The sequence below is a fragment of the Sciurus carolinensis genome, chromosome 9, assembly GCF_902686445.1.
Source record: "Sciurus carolinensis chromosome 9, mSciCar1.2, whole genome shotgun sequence".
Classification (NCBI taxonomy): Eukaryota; Metazoa; Chordata; class Mammalia; order Rodentia; family Sciuridae; genus Sciurus; species Sciurus carolinensis.
The window spans coordinates 136,495,108-136,514,192 of NC_062221.1; the positions used below are offsets into that span (position 1 = coordinate 136,495,108).

Sequence of the window (19,085 nt, forward strand, 5' to 3'; positions counted from 1 at the left end):
CCTTTCTGAGTGAAGAGGATGTGTGTTTGGGAGCATGAAGCCCAGTGAGGGGTGAGGTGCTGTGAGGGACCCCTGGAGGTCCAGGAGTCTATGCCTGTCCTTGGGTTGGGTCACACCTGCTTTCCAGTCTGGGAGAGCTAATCCCACCGAAACATGCAAGTACTTCAAGAATGGCATTAAAAATATATGCCATCGCCACTTAGATAACAAAATGACAAAACTAGGAATGATTTTGAAATATTTTTAGATGAGGAAAGTGGGATCCAGAGAGGTAAGATGATTTGCTCAAGATCAGAAAAACAGTCCTGGGCCAGATGAGGCCTAGGACCTAGGCTTGTGGTTCTACGTCCTGGGCGAGGGGCACCAGCCTGCCAAACCCTCGGCTGTCCAGGGAAAGCAGCAGCAAGGACCCGGGACAGCAGTGCAGTGTCCTGTGCACCACTGGACATGGCTGGCTTAGACTTTGCTGACCACATCTTAAATATGGTTGGTCTTCAGTTGACCAGGTCTTTGGTTGCCTGGCCAGGTGAGTGGTCAAACCTAGATGGAACTGAGCTGTCACGAGTTTAAAAGCACAGTACTTCTAAGCTAATACCATACCGAGCTCCCTGTCTGAGGACTGTTGGAAATTCTCTTTTTAGTCGCCTTCACTCTTTGGAGGAGAACCTTCCCAACCCTCATACTGGCTGTGGTTGCCGGCCTCAGTGTTCCTAACCTCCTGCTGGTGACTGTCCCCAGAGAGGGCTGTGATTAATTCCTGCTCTGATCTGCAAGTGGCCTTCCAACCATGGTGACTGTCCCCTGGTAAAGAGGATGCTTTCTAATGCCTTGTTCCAGGGCTGATGAGAAGGGGCAGGGATGCATCTAGGACTTCAGGAGAAGCAAAAAGCACAGCATCTGCCCTGGACAAAGACAGACTCGGTTGCACAGCGTTTGGGCAGAGGCAGGATTGATGTCTTGGTGGGAATAGAAGAGGTGTCTGGGCAAGGAGGGAGGGGCAGAGCTAAGGGGAGGAGGGGCAGGAGGCGTGGAACGCCCTGGAAAGCACGCCCAGCCTCCCTCCCTGGGAGCTGCAGGGGCCGGATGGGTGAAGGGGACTGGGGTGGGCCAGGGGCCGGGTCCCTGAGGTGAGCGAAGGTCACACCCATCTCAAGGGGCACCGCACACAGCTTGGGACAGTCCTCCTCAGCCAGGCTGCGTGCACATGGTCAGAGCGCTTTCAACAGAAGCCAGAAAATCAAATTCTGTGTGCAATCTCTTCATTTTAAATGTCAACTAATTGATAGCTTTAAGTCTACATGAGAAAGTGTCCTCTCTTAGGAGGCTCAGTTATGAGGAATGGGCTGACTCTTGCTCCTTGGTGTTCCAGTGTTTTCTCGGATCCTCTCCACACCAGTGTGAGCATGTGCTCTCACTTGTTCACTGACAGGAAGGGACTTCCTGGAGACACGGCCTAAGGCATTGCAAATGCATGTTTTCCCAATCTCCTGTGCGTGTCTGACCTTGAAATAAGGTGCTGTGTGGAAGGAGGGATCTCGTATCTGCCCGCCTCTCCTCTGAGCCCCAGATCCCTGCTACCAGCTGTCCAGTGGACTCCTGCACCGGAAGCAAGCTTAAGAGGATTCCCAGGTTCAAGGTGGGTCAGCCAGGTCTTCCTACTCCCGCTGACACCCGCCCTCACCCCTCCTCTAAGAAAACAAGAAGTCTGAGCCCTGCCTCTGTTTTCCCAATCATGGCAGACGGCATCCACATTCCTCTGATGACTCTCCCCAGATGTCTGGAGCTACTGGACTCCTCCATGTCGTGTCTACCCACGGCTCACAGTTTTAAGAAATCAAAGTCCAAGACACCCGCAGGAAATGAATTCACGCGTCCATGCTATTCAGCCTCTGCCAGGGTCTCCCAAGACGCTGTTGAGGTGTGGCACATGCTTTTCATGAGTACCAAGCGTACCTTCCTATAAGCGTAGATGGGGAGGGGTGGAGCCGACTGCGGTGGGAGGGGAGTGGGGAGACTCCTGCCGGGTCCCCTTTCTCTCCCATGCCTGTCATCCTATCATGGCAACCTCAAGCTCACTGTCAGGGTCCCTGAAGTTCTCTCTCATTTCCTACGCTCTGATCTTCCTCTTTGCCTTTCCTTTGATCATGACGTTTTAAAAGAGTTGACGAGTTGACGTGCAGACGTTGCAGACAGGCAGCACATCAGCCAGTTAACCTGCACCTGGAGGGTTCCAGGTTTTATCATGTGAGGAGGTGGGGAGGTAAGGAGGCTGAGTGTTTGGAGGTAAGGAGGCTGAGTGTTTGGAGAGAGAGTCGGGGGACACAGAAGGAACGCATTCTCCTCGTGCACTGTGGACTTGTGCAGCAAAGCTGTGAAGGATGCACTTTTGTCCATTACTCTTGGGAACACTCGCCTATTAACTCAGTGACCTCTATTCATTTCTTCTACTTAAAGATTATGAATGGGCCACCAGAGTGCTGGTGCTCCCAGCAGAGCTGAAACTCACAAGATGGGCAGCAAAGGGCAATGGCAATGGGAGCCATGGGCTGCTCCTGTGGAGGGGAGGGCAGGGCACCCCGGGAACTGAGGCCCCCTGTCTCTCCTCACCAGACTTTGAGGAGTACAGTTCCCAGTGCATTTTGTTTGGTGATTTTCTTTGAACTTGGCTAACTCTGTTAGAGAGAAGTCTTGAACTCAGAGGTGGAACCTGGGTGGTAGCAAAACTAAAGCTCCTAAGAATGCACCTGTTTGCTCCCCACTTAACGAAAACATCCTGCTGTCCCGTGTAGCCAGGTGACACCCCCCCGGGGCTGTATGAAAGTGCGTTATTTGGCACCTACATATCCAGCTAGGCTTTATATGGGTGTTTTGGAATGGAAATGGAAATTCATGTTGGAATAAAAATGTGTTAGCATTTTCAGATTGTCCTGATTAAAAAGAAAACCAAAGGAATCACTAAGGCGCGTTGGGGTGGTTCCTTAAACATGCTATCTGGGGCGCTGGGGGTGTTCTTACCTCATAAGCATTTCAGCCAAACTCTTCGCATCTGGGGAAAGAAAGTTCATGTTAGTACATGACAAATAGCTCGTTACCGTTCACTTAGACATCGATGATAAACATCCCACAGTCAGACAGACAATAAGAGGGACACTACAAGACCCCGACTGCTGACCTTGAGTTTTATGGATTCCTTGTTCTAAATGGAACTCTTTTATGACTTTTATTTATCATAGAAAGATACCATGACCATCCTATAGCCATAAGATCTCAGACATCTATGAAAATCTTAATATAATCTATTTGTCACTTCTAGAAAACCCGATCTTATTTTCAATAGTCAGAAAATTAACATTTTGAAAGTCAGTCATTTATAGTGTACACACCCACTCTTTTCATTATCAAAATATCAGAATCAAACAGTTTACGACACTGTAAATCACTTTTAAGTGGCATTGTTATAGAGCGCTGCATCCCTTGGGTTGGTCAAAGAATTGTATAAATGGCTTATTGCTGTTCTTGGAAATTTCATTGTGTATTTTATACCGTAAAATTAATTTCTTTTTTTCCTCTGAGGATTTTGTTTACCAAGACCTGGTTATCACTCCTGATGTAAGAAACCCTGCCTAAAAATATTGTAGGAAAAACATCAACTTTCTTGGTGATCTCGTTTTGAAATTCTCATTTCCCTTAAAATATAATTTATTCTTTTCACACCTTTTGTCCTGGCAAAAACGAATGTTTCCCTTCTTAGAACACAAAAGCCTTCTTTGTGCTTTTCTTTCATTGCTCTCAAAATGACTCGATGTTAAGTGTCCCTTCCAATGAACAGATCTTTCCAGAAACAGGTGTGGCTCTGGAGTGAGGGAGGGCATAAGTGGAGCACTTTCACCCCGTTCCCAGGGGCTGACGTCTAACCAGAGTCAGCCTCCCGGAGAGCAGCCTGCTGCTGAGCCACATGGAGAGCACAGAGCAGCTGCGGAGGCTGGCGCCCCGGGAACCCAAGCGTGGCTCTTCAAGCCAGCCACGTCAGTTCCCCTGGGAAACCTCCACAGGGGCCCCGGTTTTGCACACAGATGGGTTCAGTCCGGGAAATGAAACAGGTCCTATCTACGCCACCCACACTGCAAAGCAAAGGAAGAAAAATAGCATTTAATTTCCCAGTTCGTGTCTGTATATTTATCTGCAAAGACTAAGTAAATAGAATGAATTTCTTCTCTTCCTGAATGACTTAACACTTACTAAGTAAGTATCTACAGAGGAAGAGCCAGAAGCTTGGGATTAATTAGCTCACGTAACAGCCCAGCAGTGGCCACTACCACACTCTGGAGAGGAAGCTTCCAAGGAGCACGGCCCGACTCCAGCTGGCACCGGCTCTGCACCCAACGGCCTCTTCCTCGCTTGCCCACTGTGATCCTTCTTTGTCTTGTGGTCACTCAGCAGAATTTGTTCTCCTGTGATCTCTTCCTGCCAATGTTCTAAGGAACCTTAGAGTCCAGCAGGGGAGACAGAGCTCCCTCAGAGGGGCATGCTGCCCTGGCCTGTCTGTAGTGGGCACCTATTCTACAGGCTTAGTGCCCCAAGCCATCTCAGGCACCCCCTCTCCATGCCTGTCACTCACAAGCAGATTCCTGCTCTTTCTGTCTTAGCTACTATGACCTCTTCAATTTTACTTGAAATTCTGAGATAAATTACGTTAACGGAAATTCACTTCTGTTGAGTTCACCTTTGGATAAGCAGAGACCTTGAGTTCTAGGTATAATGGTGGAGTCTGGAAAGCCTGGGGCAGGGCGGTTTTGCATGTTCTAGAGATCTGGTTTGTGCTGGTTACTGTAGGACTATGGACTCAGATCCATGTAATACCAGTCTGTCAGGGGCTGTTAGGGTCAGCTTGGAGATGAAAAAAGTGGATCCCAGATTCATTCAGCAGCCATGTGGGGACACATGTCCACCACTGTGGTTCAAACTCTTCACCACTCTCCCCAAGGTCCTCAAGGGCTATAGCAGATAGGTGTCAGACCCTGAGGGACACATGCAGGGTCAGAAAGCTGGGCCCCGTGGGCTGAGAGAGGGGACCCAAGGAGACCAGTATGTCAGGCAGGAAACAAGAAGAACCTGAAAGGACACAAGAGTGACCTAAACTGGCACAATGCAAACCTTGAGGTGCCCACATCTGAGTGGGCGTGGGCATCACACAGAATTCTCTGGTGCTGGAAGAACAAGTTTGTTCAGAGGAAATGGTGGGTCAGTTTCACCAGACAGGGAAGTTTGCAGGCTGCTGGTGGCTGGGATGGTCAAGACATTATGTGGCTAAGGAGAGTTACTGTCCCTGATTTGAGAGCCTTCACCTGGAGCAGGGCAGGGGAGAAGGAGGCCAAGGAGGAGGCAGGTGTGTGTGTGTGCCACCAGCTCCCGTCCACCAGGCTGCCCAGAGGCTGAGACGCGGCACTGGGCCTGCAGGCCACACCTTACAAGGCCCCAGATAGAAGCTGTGAGGGTCGGACTAGAGACCTGAGGGGTGGGAGGTGACATTGTAATACAAGAGGCGACAACAGAATCTGTCGTGTCAGGGCCCTATGGGGTGTGCAGAGGAGGAGGTGGCGGACCGCAGGTGTCCAAGGCCAACAGGTAGGAGTATGGCCACAGGGGCAGGGACAGGGCAGAAGGCAGCGAGGAGCAGTGACTGGCAGCGAGAGCTGAGGTGTCTGGCATCAAGCTGGAGGACTGACCGGCTGAGGCTGCTCAGAGACAGACTTGGAGGCAGGTTGGGAGGAGCCAGAGCGGCCAGGAGGGGTCTGGGTGTCGTTCATGTCCCCACAGACGAGTGTGAAGAGGAGAGTGGGCTCTTCCCTGACACACTTGCTCAGGGGTGAGAAGAGAAACTGAGACAAGTTAGCAAAACTCTGAAATCCCGGAATTGCAGAATCTTAGGAGCAATGATCGCTTCTCTGTGCAGCTGCCCAATGAGTGCCGAGATCCTTCTCTGGCGCCTTCGACAGCTGTCACCACGTGCTCTGTCTTTCGACCGAGCTGGGGCCGCCCGCCACACCAGGGGCTGCTGAGGCTGCTGCACACCAGGCTTCCGCCTGTCACTCAGCTCTGGCCGCCTCCCCCTCCACACCTCTGCTTCGCCACTGTCTTTATCTCAGATCTCACTGGCTAGTGGGCACCTCCTCCCCTGGTCTCAGCTTTCAGAGCGATTCTGCAGCGCAGGAAGGGCAGCTGACCGGGGCCATGCCGTGCCTGGTCGTGCCTGGGCTCTGAGACCTTCCAGCCGACCTCACTGCAGTAGCGCTGGTCAGCACAAGGCAGGGGCTGCCCGTGCTCTGCCCAGCTGACCCTCCAGCTCTGTTCCTTCTCACTTGTGAGGTCCAGCCCCTCTCCGAGCTTCCTGCACTGGCCACTGGCAGCAGGGACGTCCCCAGCAGTGGCCCTGCAAGACCCTCCCTGCAGATGCAGCTTGCTCCCACGTCTAGCACGCAGCTGGTGCTCTGCTTCTGTCAGTTTCCATGGACATCCACAGCAGCGACAGCTTGGCCCAGTCTCTGCCACCTCAGGCTGTGAACCCCTGCCTCCATGTCCTCTCTCTGCCAGCCCCGTCCTCTTTACATCTTGTGTCTAGGCCAGGCTCTCATAGAGCAGCTGCACAAAGATTCCCGAGGGCATATTCGATGGTGAGGGGCGTCTTCCTTCACCTGTGTTGAAGCCTCCTGGTGTCCTTCCTATCTGTCTGTCATGACGGCACCTCTGGAACCGTTTGCAAGTCATTCACAGGGAGCTGCCATGTCCCTTGCTTGGCTCTGGTTTCCTACTTTTGGGGCTAAATTCTCCCAACCCCTTCTCGTATGACAAGATTTCTAGGTGAGTCCTTCCTTGGCCCTCTCTTGTCTTTCATATTGTCCTTTACCCAGTGGGACTGAGCACGATCTGCTGGCGATTCCCCTCACACACTGGCGAGAACACGACGCTCCTTGTACGGGATGCAGAGGAATTTTTACAACCTCCATAGAAGACTTCAGAAGTGCCTTGATTAAATGTTATCTCCTTGCTTCCAGCCCTTCCTAAGATTAGAATTCTGCCCTCTAATACAGCAGGCTTCCCACCTGGACCTGAGCCACCTCAAAGCCTGGATCAGCTGCGCCTGAAACCCTCTTACCAATCAGCTCTGCCAAAACGCAAATGGGCTCACCCAGGCCTCTGGTGGCCTCTGTCATTTCCTGATTGCTCAAAACCCTTCTGTCTGTGCCCTGAACTAACTTATTTCCATCTATGGTTCAGAATCTTTGGTTTTGAAAATGGGTCCCGAGGGTGCTCACTGTCCAATACCTCTGATTTGCCTTGGGTTGTGCAGCAATTATCCACAGAGGTCTTGGGATTATGGCTGGGAAGTTTGTGCAGAAACCTATTGACCTTCGAGGTCTCTTGGCACTGGAACCCCGGACACCCTCCTACCCTTCCCAGTGGGGGAGGGGCCCTTCCCTTGGAGCATTACCCACCGGGTCTACGTTTTGCTGCTGTTCATTTGGAACTTGTGCAACTGTTCTTGGTCAATACTGTTGGGGAAAAGCCACATCTCCCCTCCCCCAGTCATGGCAGGAATGTAGTGGGTTTCAAAGGAATAAAACGAACTCAACTATCAGGGCTGACGGTCTTGTCAAGTTCTTTTTGAGTTCCTTCTCTCCTCCCTGTCCCTCTGAGTCACCAGCTTCCTTCCTTCCCGTCTGATCCCTCTCCCTCCCTTCCTCCTCCTAATTCCTGGCGCACATGTCGCGTTGGAACGGTACTCCTGGCGCTCACCGAAGCCAGGCAGATGTTGGGCGGCTCTCCTCGCCACCTGCCATCTGTTCTGCGAGAACCTCGTCCCAGCCTGGTTCCTCTGCCCGAAGGCAGCTAAACAGCCCTTCACATGGCTGCCACGCTCCTGCACATTTCAGGCCACTCCGAGACTTGGGCTGGGTGACGCTGGTCCCATAGCCCCCTGCTAACTCTGTGTCTCCTCCGTGGCTCTGTGACCCTCCCTTAACCTGCCAGGTGGGAAGTGATGGACGGAGCCCAGCAGGAGAGTTCAGTGATGCTGAACCCCGGAAGGCAGGCAGGCGTTTCAGGAGACGTTTGCTAATGCTCTCAAAGCCACAAGGAGGCCTGGAGAGTGACAGCTGCGGGGAGAACTGTGGGTGGGAAGGTGGCTGGCCATCTGCCCTTGTTGCGGCAGTTCCACTGGACAAGAGGAAGCAGGGGCTTGGGAAGGGGAGAGGGGCAATGTGGCTGAAAGAGGACCCGAGAATTCGGTGGAAGCCAGACATGTGGTGCACGCCTGTAATCCCAGTGACTCCCAAGGCTGAGGCAGGAGGATTTCAAGTTTGAGGCCAGCCTCAGCAACTTGGTGAGGTCCTGAAAACCTAGCAAGACCCTGCTCCAAAATAAAAAAATAAGAAAAGGGTTAGGGATGTGGCTCAGGGGTTCAGCACCCCTGGTATCAAAAAAAAAAAAAAGAATTCAATTGTAAAAAAGAATTACAGAGAAGTACCTGACATAAAGAAGCTTAAAGAGATGTATGTATTATATATTTCTTATTTCTTATATATTTATGCATATTTCTGTAAGCTTAGACCTTTAATTATAAATAATCATATCATTTATATTATTATATATGTATATTATATATTTATAATAATGTATATTATATATTTATGTTATTAATTATATTATTTATAACTATATTTTAAATCAAACATAATTATTTATAATTATTTAGAGACCTAAGGGGTATTGAATATCAAGATAAGAAATAAACACAGCATTTTTGGTGGGTATACATAAAATTATAAAGTAACTGTTAACACTGTGTTACTACATCTTCTGGTTCCATGTTTCATTAATAAACATTTTAAAGCTTACCAAATATTAATGGGACAGCCTATTTTTTGCTGGACTATTTCAGAATCTGAAGAAGTCACACAGGAAGACGGCTTTGGGACAGTGCTCTGAGCTCCTACCTCTACCCCAACTGATGTGTGAATTTGAACACATTTCTGAGTGCAAGTCTTTCTGATGCTCAGTTCAAGTCAGCAACACCACACGGGGCACAGGAAGTGCAAGTTCACAGTTCATATATGTGCACAGCTATTTAGAGACCAGGTCAAGAGCGCGCCAAGCGTTGTGGGAATACACAGTTCCGCCAGGTCTTGGGAGAGGCACCCCACCTGCACGAGGAGGTCCTGCCCAGTTCTGCCCCTGGTGGAGGCCCTGGCCCTGGTCCTGTGTGTGCTCACACCCCAGGTGCAGGCCGTGGAGACCGCACCTGCCGAGCGGTGGCGGGAGGGGCGCCGTCCCCACACTGCTGTGCACATCTTTCCTGAGAGTCTGGTTGCCCTGACTGCAAGTCCAGATGTTGCTTTGGAAAAGAGGACTTGTGTTCACAGCCACGTGGCTGCATTTTCATGTCCGAAGTTCTAGTTTAGGAAAATGGGGTCTGCTTAGGTTGACCTCTACTGGGCAGTCACAAACACTAAACAAACAACAAACAAACAATGACCAAAAAGCCAGAAGGAAGGAGGGGAGAGTGAATCTTTGGGGGTGACAGTCTAACCTGTGGTACCATCTGTTGAAAGCTTTTACTGGCAGGTTCCCCACCAAGAGCCCCTCCTCTGTGAAATTGAAATGGATCTCATAAAGTAGTGGTTTTCATGAGGGCTGTAAACATGCATTTAAGTTTTTATAAGATCCCATGGGACTTTCCGTCATCAGCATGTGCAAGTCAAAGCTGATTGAAAAGCTGTCGCGATATATACATCCCAAAAAGAGTCATACGTGCTTGTGATCTCAAAAAACCAGGAGGACAAAGTGGGACAAAGGAGGACACCTGGCAACCCAGGCTCTGGGGACGGGCTACAGCCCCAGCTGCCCCCGACAGCTACTCTGTCACCAGTTTCATCGTGGCCCTAGATTGGCCACCACCCCAATACCCCCTTGCTTGCCACTCTGATGCAGAAACTCTGCTCTACTTAGTTTTGCCTTAACTACTGTGGAGTCTTGAGAGGACAATTTTATTAAGAAACTGAGGCAGAAAGAAACAGAGAAGGAGGGAGAGAAGAAAGGGAGAAAGGAAGAATGGAAGAAAGAGGGAAGGAAGGGAGAGAGGAAGAGAGGAGAAGGAGGAGGGAAGGAGGGGGAGGGAGGGACAGACAACTAGAGAGCGGCAGAGTTTGGGCTTCTGGGGTCTCTTTGCTTCCTGCTGGTGTCGTAAGCCCAATGTGTGCAGGCATGTGCTTGACAATGAGCCTTCAGCGCATGTGTTTCTACTGGTTTCCTGCTTTCATGGGGGACTTCCACTCTGGTGCTGGGGAGTCTATAGACCCTGAGTACACTCAAGACTCGGGTGTGTGTCACTGGGATCTGTCATGGGCATTTCTGCTTTGGATTAGCAAACTTCAACATGCTTTTTGGCTTTATGAAACAGGAGATCTTTGGGTTCATTTGCAGAGCAGAAAATGGCATAGTAGAACTCAGAACAGGGAAAAGACTCTATAGAGACCACCTTGAAAGTACACCAGAATGCAGACTCATGGGCCTGGATGCTCTCAGGGAATGGTCTTGGGGAATTGATCAGTTTTACAATATTAATCCTTTTCAAAGTATGTGCAACATAATAAACACATCTCCATTTGAGGGGAAAATAGCACTGTGCCACAGAAACATGGTCAGATTTATATTACACACTGATTTTTTCTTTGGGCTCATGTGAAATTCTGGAATTTTGGACTGGGTAATGCTGCTGACCCCTGCTGATTGGTGCCAACATAGATCTGCAGTCCCTTGGATAAACCCAGACTAAAGAGGAAGCTTTTAGTGACCTTGGAGTTGATTATTTGACCTGGGAATCAATTTTTTATAAGGTTTGGGCTATTGGGACCTTGGAACCAGCCAGGGACTCATTCTGTAACTTGCACTTCAAAGGATCCAGAAGTTGGGGAAAAACCAGGGCATCATTAAAAGCCTTCTGAACTCATGGGTTAGGTTATAGATTTTTTAAAAAGTAGTACAACTTAGGTTTTAGGAGGTCGCTATGCTCTAAAATTAGTAACGTTCTCAGGAACGGAGAATATAGGTTGGCCAAACTGCTTGAGTCCTATTTTCTTTCTTTTTTAATTTTACATAAAATAGCATTATATTATATTCACCTAACTGGGTTGCTGGTCTGTACAGTAAAATGTACTGTGATTAGACACACTTTAGTAGTTTCCAGCAATCAAACAATGCAACCAAACAAGATGAACTATTGTACATTGATCTTACCTAGTAACTATAAAAATATAACCCTGTAATATTCTTCTGCAATTTAAATTTCCTGAGTCCCATTTCTCGTTAGGATAGGTGGTTGCTCAAGCACCATGGTCATGTGCCTGGAGATGCTGTCCTTAAGGACAATAAAAACATCGTGTGAGCAGTTCTCTCTGTGGAGTCTGCAAGTATATGTGAACTTATTCTAACCCCGGTACAGGATCTGCACTGTAGCGGGGTCAGTTTTGATCGTGAGATTCTCCTGATACACTCTGGATATTTAACTGATGGGATATTTAACACTCTGGATATTTAACCTGTTACTTTAAGCACTTTGGCTGCAGTTCTGTCCCTGGGGACATATTTTATGTCATTAATGAATATTTTGGAGGGACTTGCTGGGGTAAAAGGCAAGTCCGGGGTTTGTCCTGCCTTTCGAGGTCTCTCCTGTCTATCCCCGTGCCTTCTGTCACTTCCTGGCACCACATCTCGATTGCACATGAGTTTGCCCCCTCTCCCAACCTTTGACCCACTTTGACAGACTCCCTTTCTACATCTTGGGGACAGGGTCTTGGGGACTGCTTTTTCTCCCCAGGACCTTGCCAAGCTCTCATGATCAAACAGAAATGGTCAGTAAGAAAATACCCCTATTCATTTTAAAATGTCAGACCTGGCACATGTTGGATATTGGGCAATGGCCACAGCTCGTCCTCCTTAAGTCTGGCATCGGGTGCCCCGTCTCTCACTCTTTCTGCTGTCCTTTTACGTTCTCGATTCGAGAAGATTTTATTAGGCACGAGCGGAATGCGGGGACAGATGCCCGCTGGCTGCACGAGCTACCTGCGGAGCCTCTGCTTCCGGCATTCCTCGGGTACACCCTCTGCCTCTCCTCTCACGGTCCTCCTAGGGGACCTCTGTGTGGGAGCTGCCTCTTCCCCTGCACAAAGCCATCAGAACTGGTCCCCGGAACAAGAGCTGCTCTCGCTGCTCTGCCGGATGTTCAGCTTTCTAAGCCCGACTCAAGACACGTGTGCTTAGAAGGAGAGATGCCGGCAGTGAGTGCCAGGGCCAGACGTGCTCTGGACACAGCCCTTGCAAAGCAATAACCAAATTACAAGGAACTGTTAAGAATAAAGACACAGGCTGCGTGAGTCTCCCATCCAGCCGACGCCTGAACCCGAACCCGGCAGTGAAGTCGCCAACAGCTGCGGATGGAAAAGCCTTTGGCAGGGAAGAGCCAGGCGGGGTGTCAAGTTACAAGTAGAGGAGCAGAAATAAAGCCTGGCTGGGGAGGAAGGAGCCAGCCCAGCCAAGCCGTCGGGTGGGCGGGGAGGTGAGCCTGGCAGAGGGTGGACTTCTGGAAGCCTGGCCCTGATGTCCTACGGTTTGCTGCCAAATGCTTGTCATAACTACAAAGCATTAGTAAGACATTTTTACTGTTGATTTTAAGAAATGTGGACAATTCACAGCCTTCTAAGTGCGACCCGTTTGACGTCGTGGTCTGTAGGAAACAAGGGCAGATGCTCTTGGTACCTCAGGAGCAAGACTCCTGAAGGCCAGGCTACTGGATTCTGCTCTCTGAGGAAGAGGGTTATAAAAATGTCCTTTGGGTATTTTAATGATAAACATTTCTAAATGGACTCGACACAGCTCACTTTATACTGAATTTCTCCACCTATTGGGCCACGCTGTACTTTTGTGGAACTGTTTTTCAGTTCTTAGGTACCCCCCTGGGGTGGGCTTGATCGCCCCCTCTTCTGCACTGATGGGGGATTTGTTCGGAGCCCTATTTTGGTGACATGACACCTTCTCTTCCTTTACTGGTAGATGCTTAGGGGTTGACTCCTACACTACACGTGCAGTCCAGAAAGCTCTTTCCGTTCATCTTTCACATCAAGCTCCTGGCTCAGTACTTAGGAGGCAGTATTCACTTGAATGATGTCTGCAAAACTGAGAGGCAACTGGTTAAGGGGTTTGGAAAGAACATTTCAATGGGATGAGAATCATCTGGAATCATTGGACTGCGTGAGATTCCAATGGAGGGTCTGTTGAAATGTGCAGATGGACTGCAAAGGAATTCAAGTATTTTAATTTGTCGGCAAAGTGAAAGCACATGGGTAGCCCAGTGTGGGAGAGTCACGTCCAGAGGATGCCCTGCTGCTCTGGTCCGGCTGTGGTCAGGTGTATACGGGAAGATCAGTGTTCCCTAGAGAGATGAGTCAGGTTTGGGGACGTCACACATGTGTTTCAGGGAGTGGTGTGCAGCTTGCTCCTTGAGCGTGCTTTGAGGAATATGTGGGATGCTATGTAGCGTCACTCCACGCTGCATAGATAGCACAAGGCGAATACCTGTCTCGGCCTTCCCCAAAGCAACAGCTTATCCACACAAGGGGGACATAAGAGTGGACGAAGGGCAGAGGACTCCTCGTTCTCAGGGTGCAGAGCAAGAGCCAGTAAGGGCCTCTGTTCAGAAGCTGAGAAGACTCGTGCCACACAGAAGGACAGAGCAATGGTGTCTGCTACCCGTGGGCTCATCTGGCCTATATTCTCCATCTTTCATCACTGTTTTTTCTTCCCTTAAAACCCTGACACTAGGCTTCAGCTCAAGTTCGTGATTTTGGAAAGCCTGTGTTTTCTGCCTCACAATCCTTTACCTGTAGCATAAGCCCTCAATTTCCACTTCCAGGCAATAAAATAATTCTCGTTTCTAGAGAAAATCTGATAGCACCTTTCAAAGAAAACCATAATTGGTGGCTTTGCCGGAACTGCTGAAAATTAAAGTGAGCAGGGTTGAAAACCCATGAGAAATTAATTTTCTCTGTCTGCCAATAGCTAGGATCTAGGGGACCTGCAAGAGCTGGCCTTTCACTCCACTTCTGATTGTCTGAGATACGGGCTCTTATTGCTTCTCCCCAGGGCTCTGCAGCCTTGCCTGCCGAGGGAAAGCCACAGAATCAGGCGGCTGGGGACCTGACTCAGAGGGCAGAGTCCTTCCCACTGGGGTCTGCTCTCGGGCTGACCTCTCCAGGGGCCAGGAGGAGTGGAGGAGCTCGTACCCACCTCTCAGCCTCTTTAGCCTCTGTTCCCGCCGCCTCCTCCGCACGACCAGCAGCAGGACAAACAGCAGTAGGACCCCCAGCAGGATGCAGGAGATGGTCACCAACATCTTGAGCCCCTCGTTGGTTGTCAGTCCTTCTTCACTTTGTACAACCGACTTAATGAGTGGAGGGATTGTACCTGAAAGCAAGGCATGGTGGAGGTTTTAGGAATGACAGTTATAAAAATGGCACCGTGCGATCTGAGGGTGTCTGAGGTTGTGAGCAATGAGAGGTCCCTCTCTTGGTCCTAGTCACTGACTCGCTCACTCCCTCCCTCTGCCCAAACTTCCACCTCTGCAGCGTAATGCACCAGGCTCGCTAGGGGCTTTCAAAAGCCACATGCATTACCTGGAATTAAGTGTTCTCTTGACTGTCACCAGTAGCACAATTGCTAAGGACTATTTGAGAAACTGCACCTCACAGAAGGAATAATAGGTTTGGCAAATGGACAGAAGAAGGACTTCAGAGTCTAGACATACTGGCTTAAGGAGACTTCACCCTCTTTGTATTTGGTTATTCACTTGCTTTTCATCGCAGAAATAGGACCAAACCTATTTTAAAAACCTCCCATTTTAGGGAATAAGAGCTATAGACAAATTTTCAAAGGGAACTCTTCCAAGTTTCAGAAGCTTCTACTTATTGACTAGGCATTGTTAAGCTTTGCTATGAGATCCAGATTATTGAGAATTATAAAGAAACACCAAAATCAAGAGAACTCTCCGCTATTTTAAGCTGCTGTCTACCCGGAGCACAATGGGTGCACAGATGTAAATGAACGTCCACTTCATATGGGGCATGCATCTTGCCACCCTCTGTTATGTAAGACGCTCCCTCCTCTGTCTTCTCCATGTAGAACAAGGGCCAGAAAGTCAGTGCTTTAGGAAAAATAATGCAACAATCATATAATTTTCCCCTAAGCAAAATTGGTCTGTGTCCTGCACTTAGTAAGTAGAGCAGGGATAATGGAGCCTCAGTCCTCTGGTCTCTGCAAAGCCCAGGGAGTGTTCTTCCACCTTCACAGTGTTTGGGGCTCAGAAAACCTGTTTCCAAATACTCAGAAACCCAGATAAGAGGCATGTGAAGGACCCGTGAGGCAGGGTTTGCAGCAAAGGAGGATGTGGGGATGAGCAGAAGCAAGTGGCGAAGGAACGGATGGCAGAAGAGCCAGACCAAGGAGCAGAAGAGTCAGAAACCTGAGCAGCTAATTGTCCATGTTTGTTTTTCCCCAAAGGAAAAAAAAAGTCTTCAGGCAGATGTGACAAAAGAGATAGTAAAGCTATATATCCATGAGATTTGTTCAAAGAAATCTGTCATCCTTTTCAAGGGAAAATAAATATGTGCTCTTATTTCTTAGTGCAATACAATTATTTGGGGTTAAATGTAGCTCACAGGACATTTTTGTAATCTGTGATTCTGGATAAAGCAGAATGTCATGTAATTTTAAGAAGACACATTTAAAATCTGCAAGTTAGAATGACGGTTTCAAATTGTCGATCTGAATAGTTTCTAATTGAATTGTTAGCTGCAGGCACATCTGCAGCCTGAACATTTCAGCCGAGTGCCCGGCAGCTGCTGGGGCGGAGGGAAGCCAATCTGGGCAGAGTGGGGCCAATCATCTAGGAGTACCTGATACCCCAGCACGTAGGTGGCGGCGGAGGACTCCATGAACTCTTGAAGGTAAGTATCTCGTAAGTGTCAAAGTCCTTTGTTTTGTGAAGAATAAAGAATTAAATTCCATCAGGGGGAGAAACCCAGTGTGGGCGACAAGTTGTGCCTGGAGCACCTTTGAGGGAAGTTGCTCATAACTGAAGGAAAAGATAAATTGAGAGGGAGGTGCTCAGGACAAGCAGCAGTCCAAGAGAGGAGGTTGCTGCCCATGCTGTCCTGGAGCCCCGGAATGGAGCAGCCACCTGCAGAGACCAGAGCCCTAGGCTGGTGCATCCAGCAGCAGAAGAGCTTCCCTCTGAAGACCTTCCTATAGCTTGGGACGCCCGCCAGGAAGGCTGGGCAGGAGCACAGTGTCTGAGGAGGCTTTGTGAGAAGGAGATGCGGGGGGCAGGGTATGCACAGCATGCCAGAGCAGGGAGCTCTGGGCTAACCCACCCCGGGCTGCAGCCTGACCAGTGGGAATGGATGGAGGCTGAGCGGGAGCTGGACCACAGCTCCAAGCATTCTGATGGGTGGCTGTGGGCTTTCCCTCCATTAGAGCACCCCTGAGTCTATCGCCGTGGCTGTGTGAGTGAGAGGCACCTCGAAGCTGCAGAAATCAGACTGCCTGCTGCTCCTGGAACTTCCAAAAGGGCCACTGAGGGCCCGCCAGGAAACTCCCTTTCCGCTTCATTGGGTCTGTTCAGACACCCATACAGAGCCCTTGCTACTAGAAGAGAGGTAAGAATTTAAGGAATCTGCTTTGGTCAACAGAATGTCAATGGCCTTGTTTTGAGAAAGTGTGTGCCAGCTGTACACGTGTGTGCCCGCCGGGCGTGTTGTCTGTGCACACACAGGTGCACGCTAACATCCTGTCCCATCACTCGGTTGGTTCCCCTTGGAGTCTCCGCTCTACTCGGCGACTGACTCAGCTTCCTCCCCGTGGAGAAGAGCTTTGGCACATGCAGCAGTGGGCTTAGCGAGAGCCCAGAGACAGTCGCCCCATGGGTGGGGTCGCGGGGGTGGGTGGTGGCAGCAGAAGCCATGTCAGCTCACGGTTACCCTGAGTGCAGGGTCCGCGAGGCAGAGTCCCAGGAGAGGATGCTCTTGCCCCAGACTCCCCAGGGGTCCCGTGGTCCCAGCCCCTTTCTCTGGCCACGCAGTGATGCTGTCTGGCCAGGAAGCCCGTGGGGAGCCAGCGCACCGAGGCCCCAGGACGCGTGCCCAGCGGGAAGGGCCCCAGCCGCGCTTACTGCCGTCGTAGTTGAGCGTGGCGAAGTTGGCCTGCTTCTCGGCGCAGCCCGCGCTGTTGCACACCCGCATCTGCAGCTCGTACCAGGTGGCTTCCTGCAGGTCGTACAGGATGTAGGACTTGGAGAGGGAGGTCCGCTGCGCTGTGGTCCACACCGTGGTCCCGAAGGGCCTGTACTCCAGCGTGAAGGAGGTGATGGGGCAGCCGCCGTCGTTCCAGCCAATGAGGTTGAGCCTGACGCGCGTGGTGTTGATGCTGGCGAAGAGCTCCTGCTCCTTGGAGAACTGCGGCTCTGCGGGGAGGGCGTCACTCAGTGGGGCAGCAGCGGTTCACCCGCCTGCCCCCCGCCTGGGAGTCGCGGCCAGCTGGCGGGCCTGGGCCATGGCAGCCTGCCCACTACTAACAGAGGCCTTGGTGGGGAGCAGGCTCATCGCAGCCCTGGTGACCCGAGTGGGCGAGGGTTTTCTTTTTGTATCTTAGTTTCCCGAAGAGCAATGCCATTTTCAGGGACCGTTCACAAGTGGCCGTGTGCGGGCTGCCTGTGTCCACTGTCATGGGAGCGGATACTCAAGAGAAGGCAGAGCTGGGTGTCCCTCACTTTCCAAACACTGAGGAACCCAAGAGCCTAACAGGCACCTTTCTGCATAAAGCAGCCCTTACCCTCTGGGCCCTTATCCTGTGCTGCTCAGAACTCAGGCAGCAGACCCCAGGAGCACCTCTCACCTCTTGCCATCCAAGTCCAGCCCGAGGAGACTCAGGAGACCTATGAAGACCTTCTCTCCTGCTCCTGACCACAGTCCCCTGGAGCCACGACCCTCCCTCCTCCTGCACCCAAGACTCCACGTTCCCCCTCTGAGCATCATTTCCCTGAGGTTGGTCTCCTCCAAGGTCCACAGATTAGATTAAAACAATAACAACAACTCACAATGAAGGGCTAACAATTTATCCTTGTCATTTCCCACTTAAAAGGCGGCAACAAAGAGGCAATGTGGAAACGATAGGTAGCTAGCTGTTTGCTGTGGCCCTGACGATTGCACCCAGGGGCGCTTCACCACTCAGCCACATCCCCAACCCTTTTGATTTTTAATTTTGAGACAGGGTCTCACTAAGTTGCTGAGGCTGGCCTCAAACTTGTGATCCTCCTGCCTCAGCCTCCTGAGTTACTGAGATCACAGGCACACATCACTGTGCCTGGCAAAAGTGATACATGGGGAAAGGGACCAACCAAGGGAGAAGTGGACAAGTGTCCCATTTCCTGACTGCCCTACCTGGGATGTCTGTCAGCACCCATGCCCTTATTTTCACATGGCAATCTTCTTTTGAACTGCCAATGAAACAGTGAGGTGAGAGAACAAGGATCCTCCGTGAGGATCGGCCGTTGCCCTCACCATGCTGGGACACTGTGAGCCCAAAGGGAGGGACAGCAAAGCCCGAACGCACCAATGGATGGACATGAGCACAGAGCCTGTGTGACTGCACTTCCCTTCGTGCTGGAAGACCGGAGGGCATCTAGGGACAACAGGGAGGCCACCTACCTTTGCCCAGTGTTTTTGCTTCTATGATCTCGCTGATGCGCCCCGGCCCCACTCCGTTTTGGGCGGTCAGAGTGAACTTGTACCAAGTCCCACACTTCAGGTTTTCCAGGCGGTAGGAGCGCTCGCTGGGGCTGATGGGGAAGCTCCCCCACTGCTCGCTGTTGTCCTCGGAATACTGCAGAATGTACCCTTCAAAGACAAGAAGGCGCCGTGAGCACCGGGCCCCGCCAGGGGCTGGCTGGTGTCTGCCTCTCGCCTGGTCCCGGGAGGAGAGTT

General features: G+C 50.7%; 1 protein-coding gene across 1 annotated transcript in view; it reads right to left on the reverse strand.

The window, feature by feature from the left end:
- The window catches only part of Dscam (DS cell adhesion molecule), a 665,830-nt gene that overhangs the window by 37,532 nt on the left and 609,213 nt on the right, over positions 1 to 19,085 (reverse strand). The window contains exons 25-28 of the mRNA XM_047564141.1: positions 18,810 to 18,998; positions 17,276 to 17,566; positions 14,338 to 14,514; positions 3,016 to 3,046 (exon numbers count right to left, since the gene is read on the reverse strand). Of these exons, the coding sequence (XP_047420097.1) occupies positions 3,016 to 3,046; positions 14,338 to 14,514; positions 17,276 to 17,566; positions 18,810 to 18,998 (688 nt within the window). The remainder of the gene's footprint in view (positions 1 to 3,015; positions 3,047 to 14,337; positions 14,515 to 17,275; positions 17,567 to 18,809; positions 18,999 to 19,085) is intronic.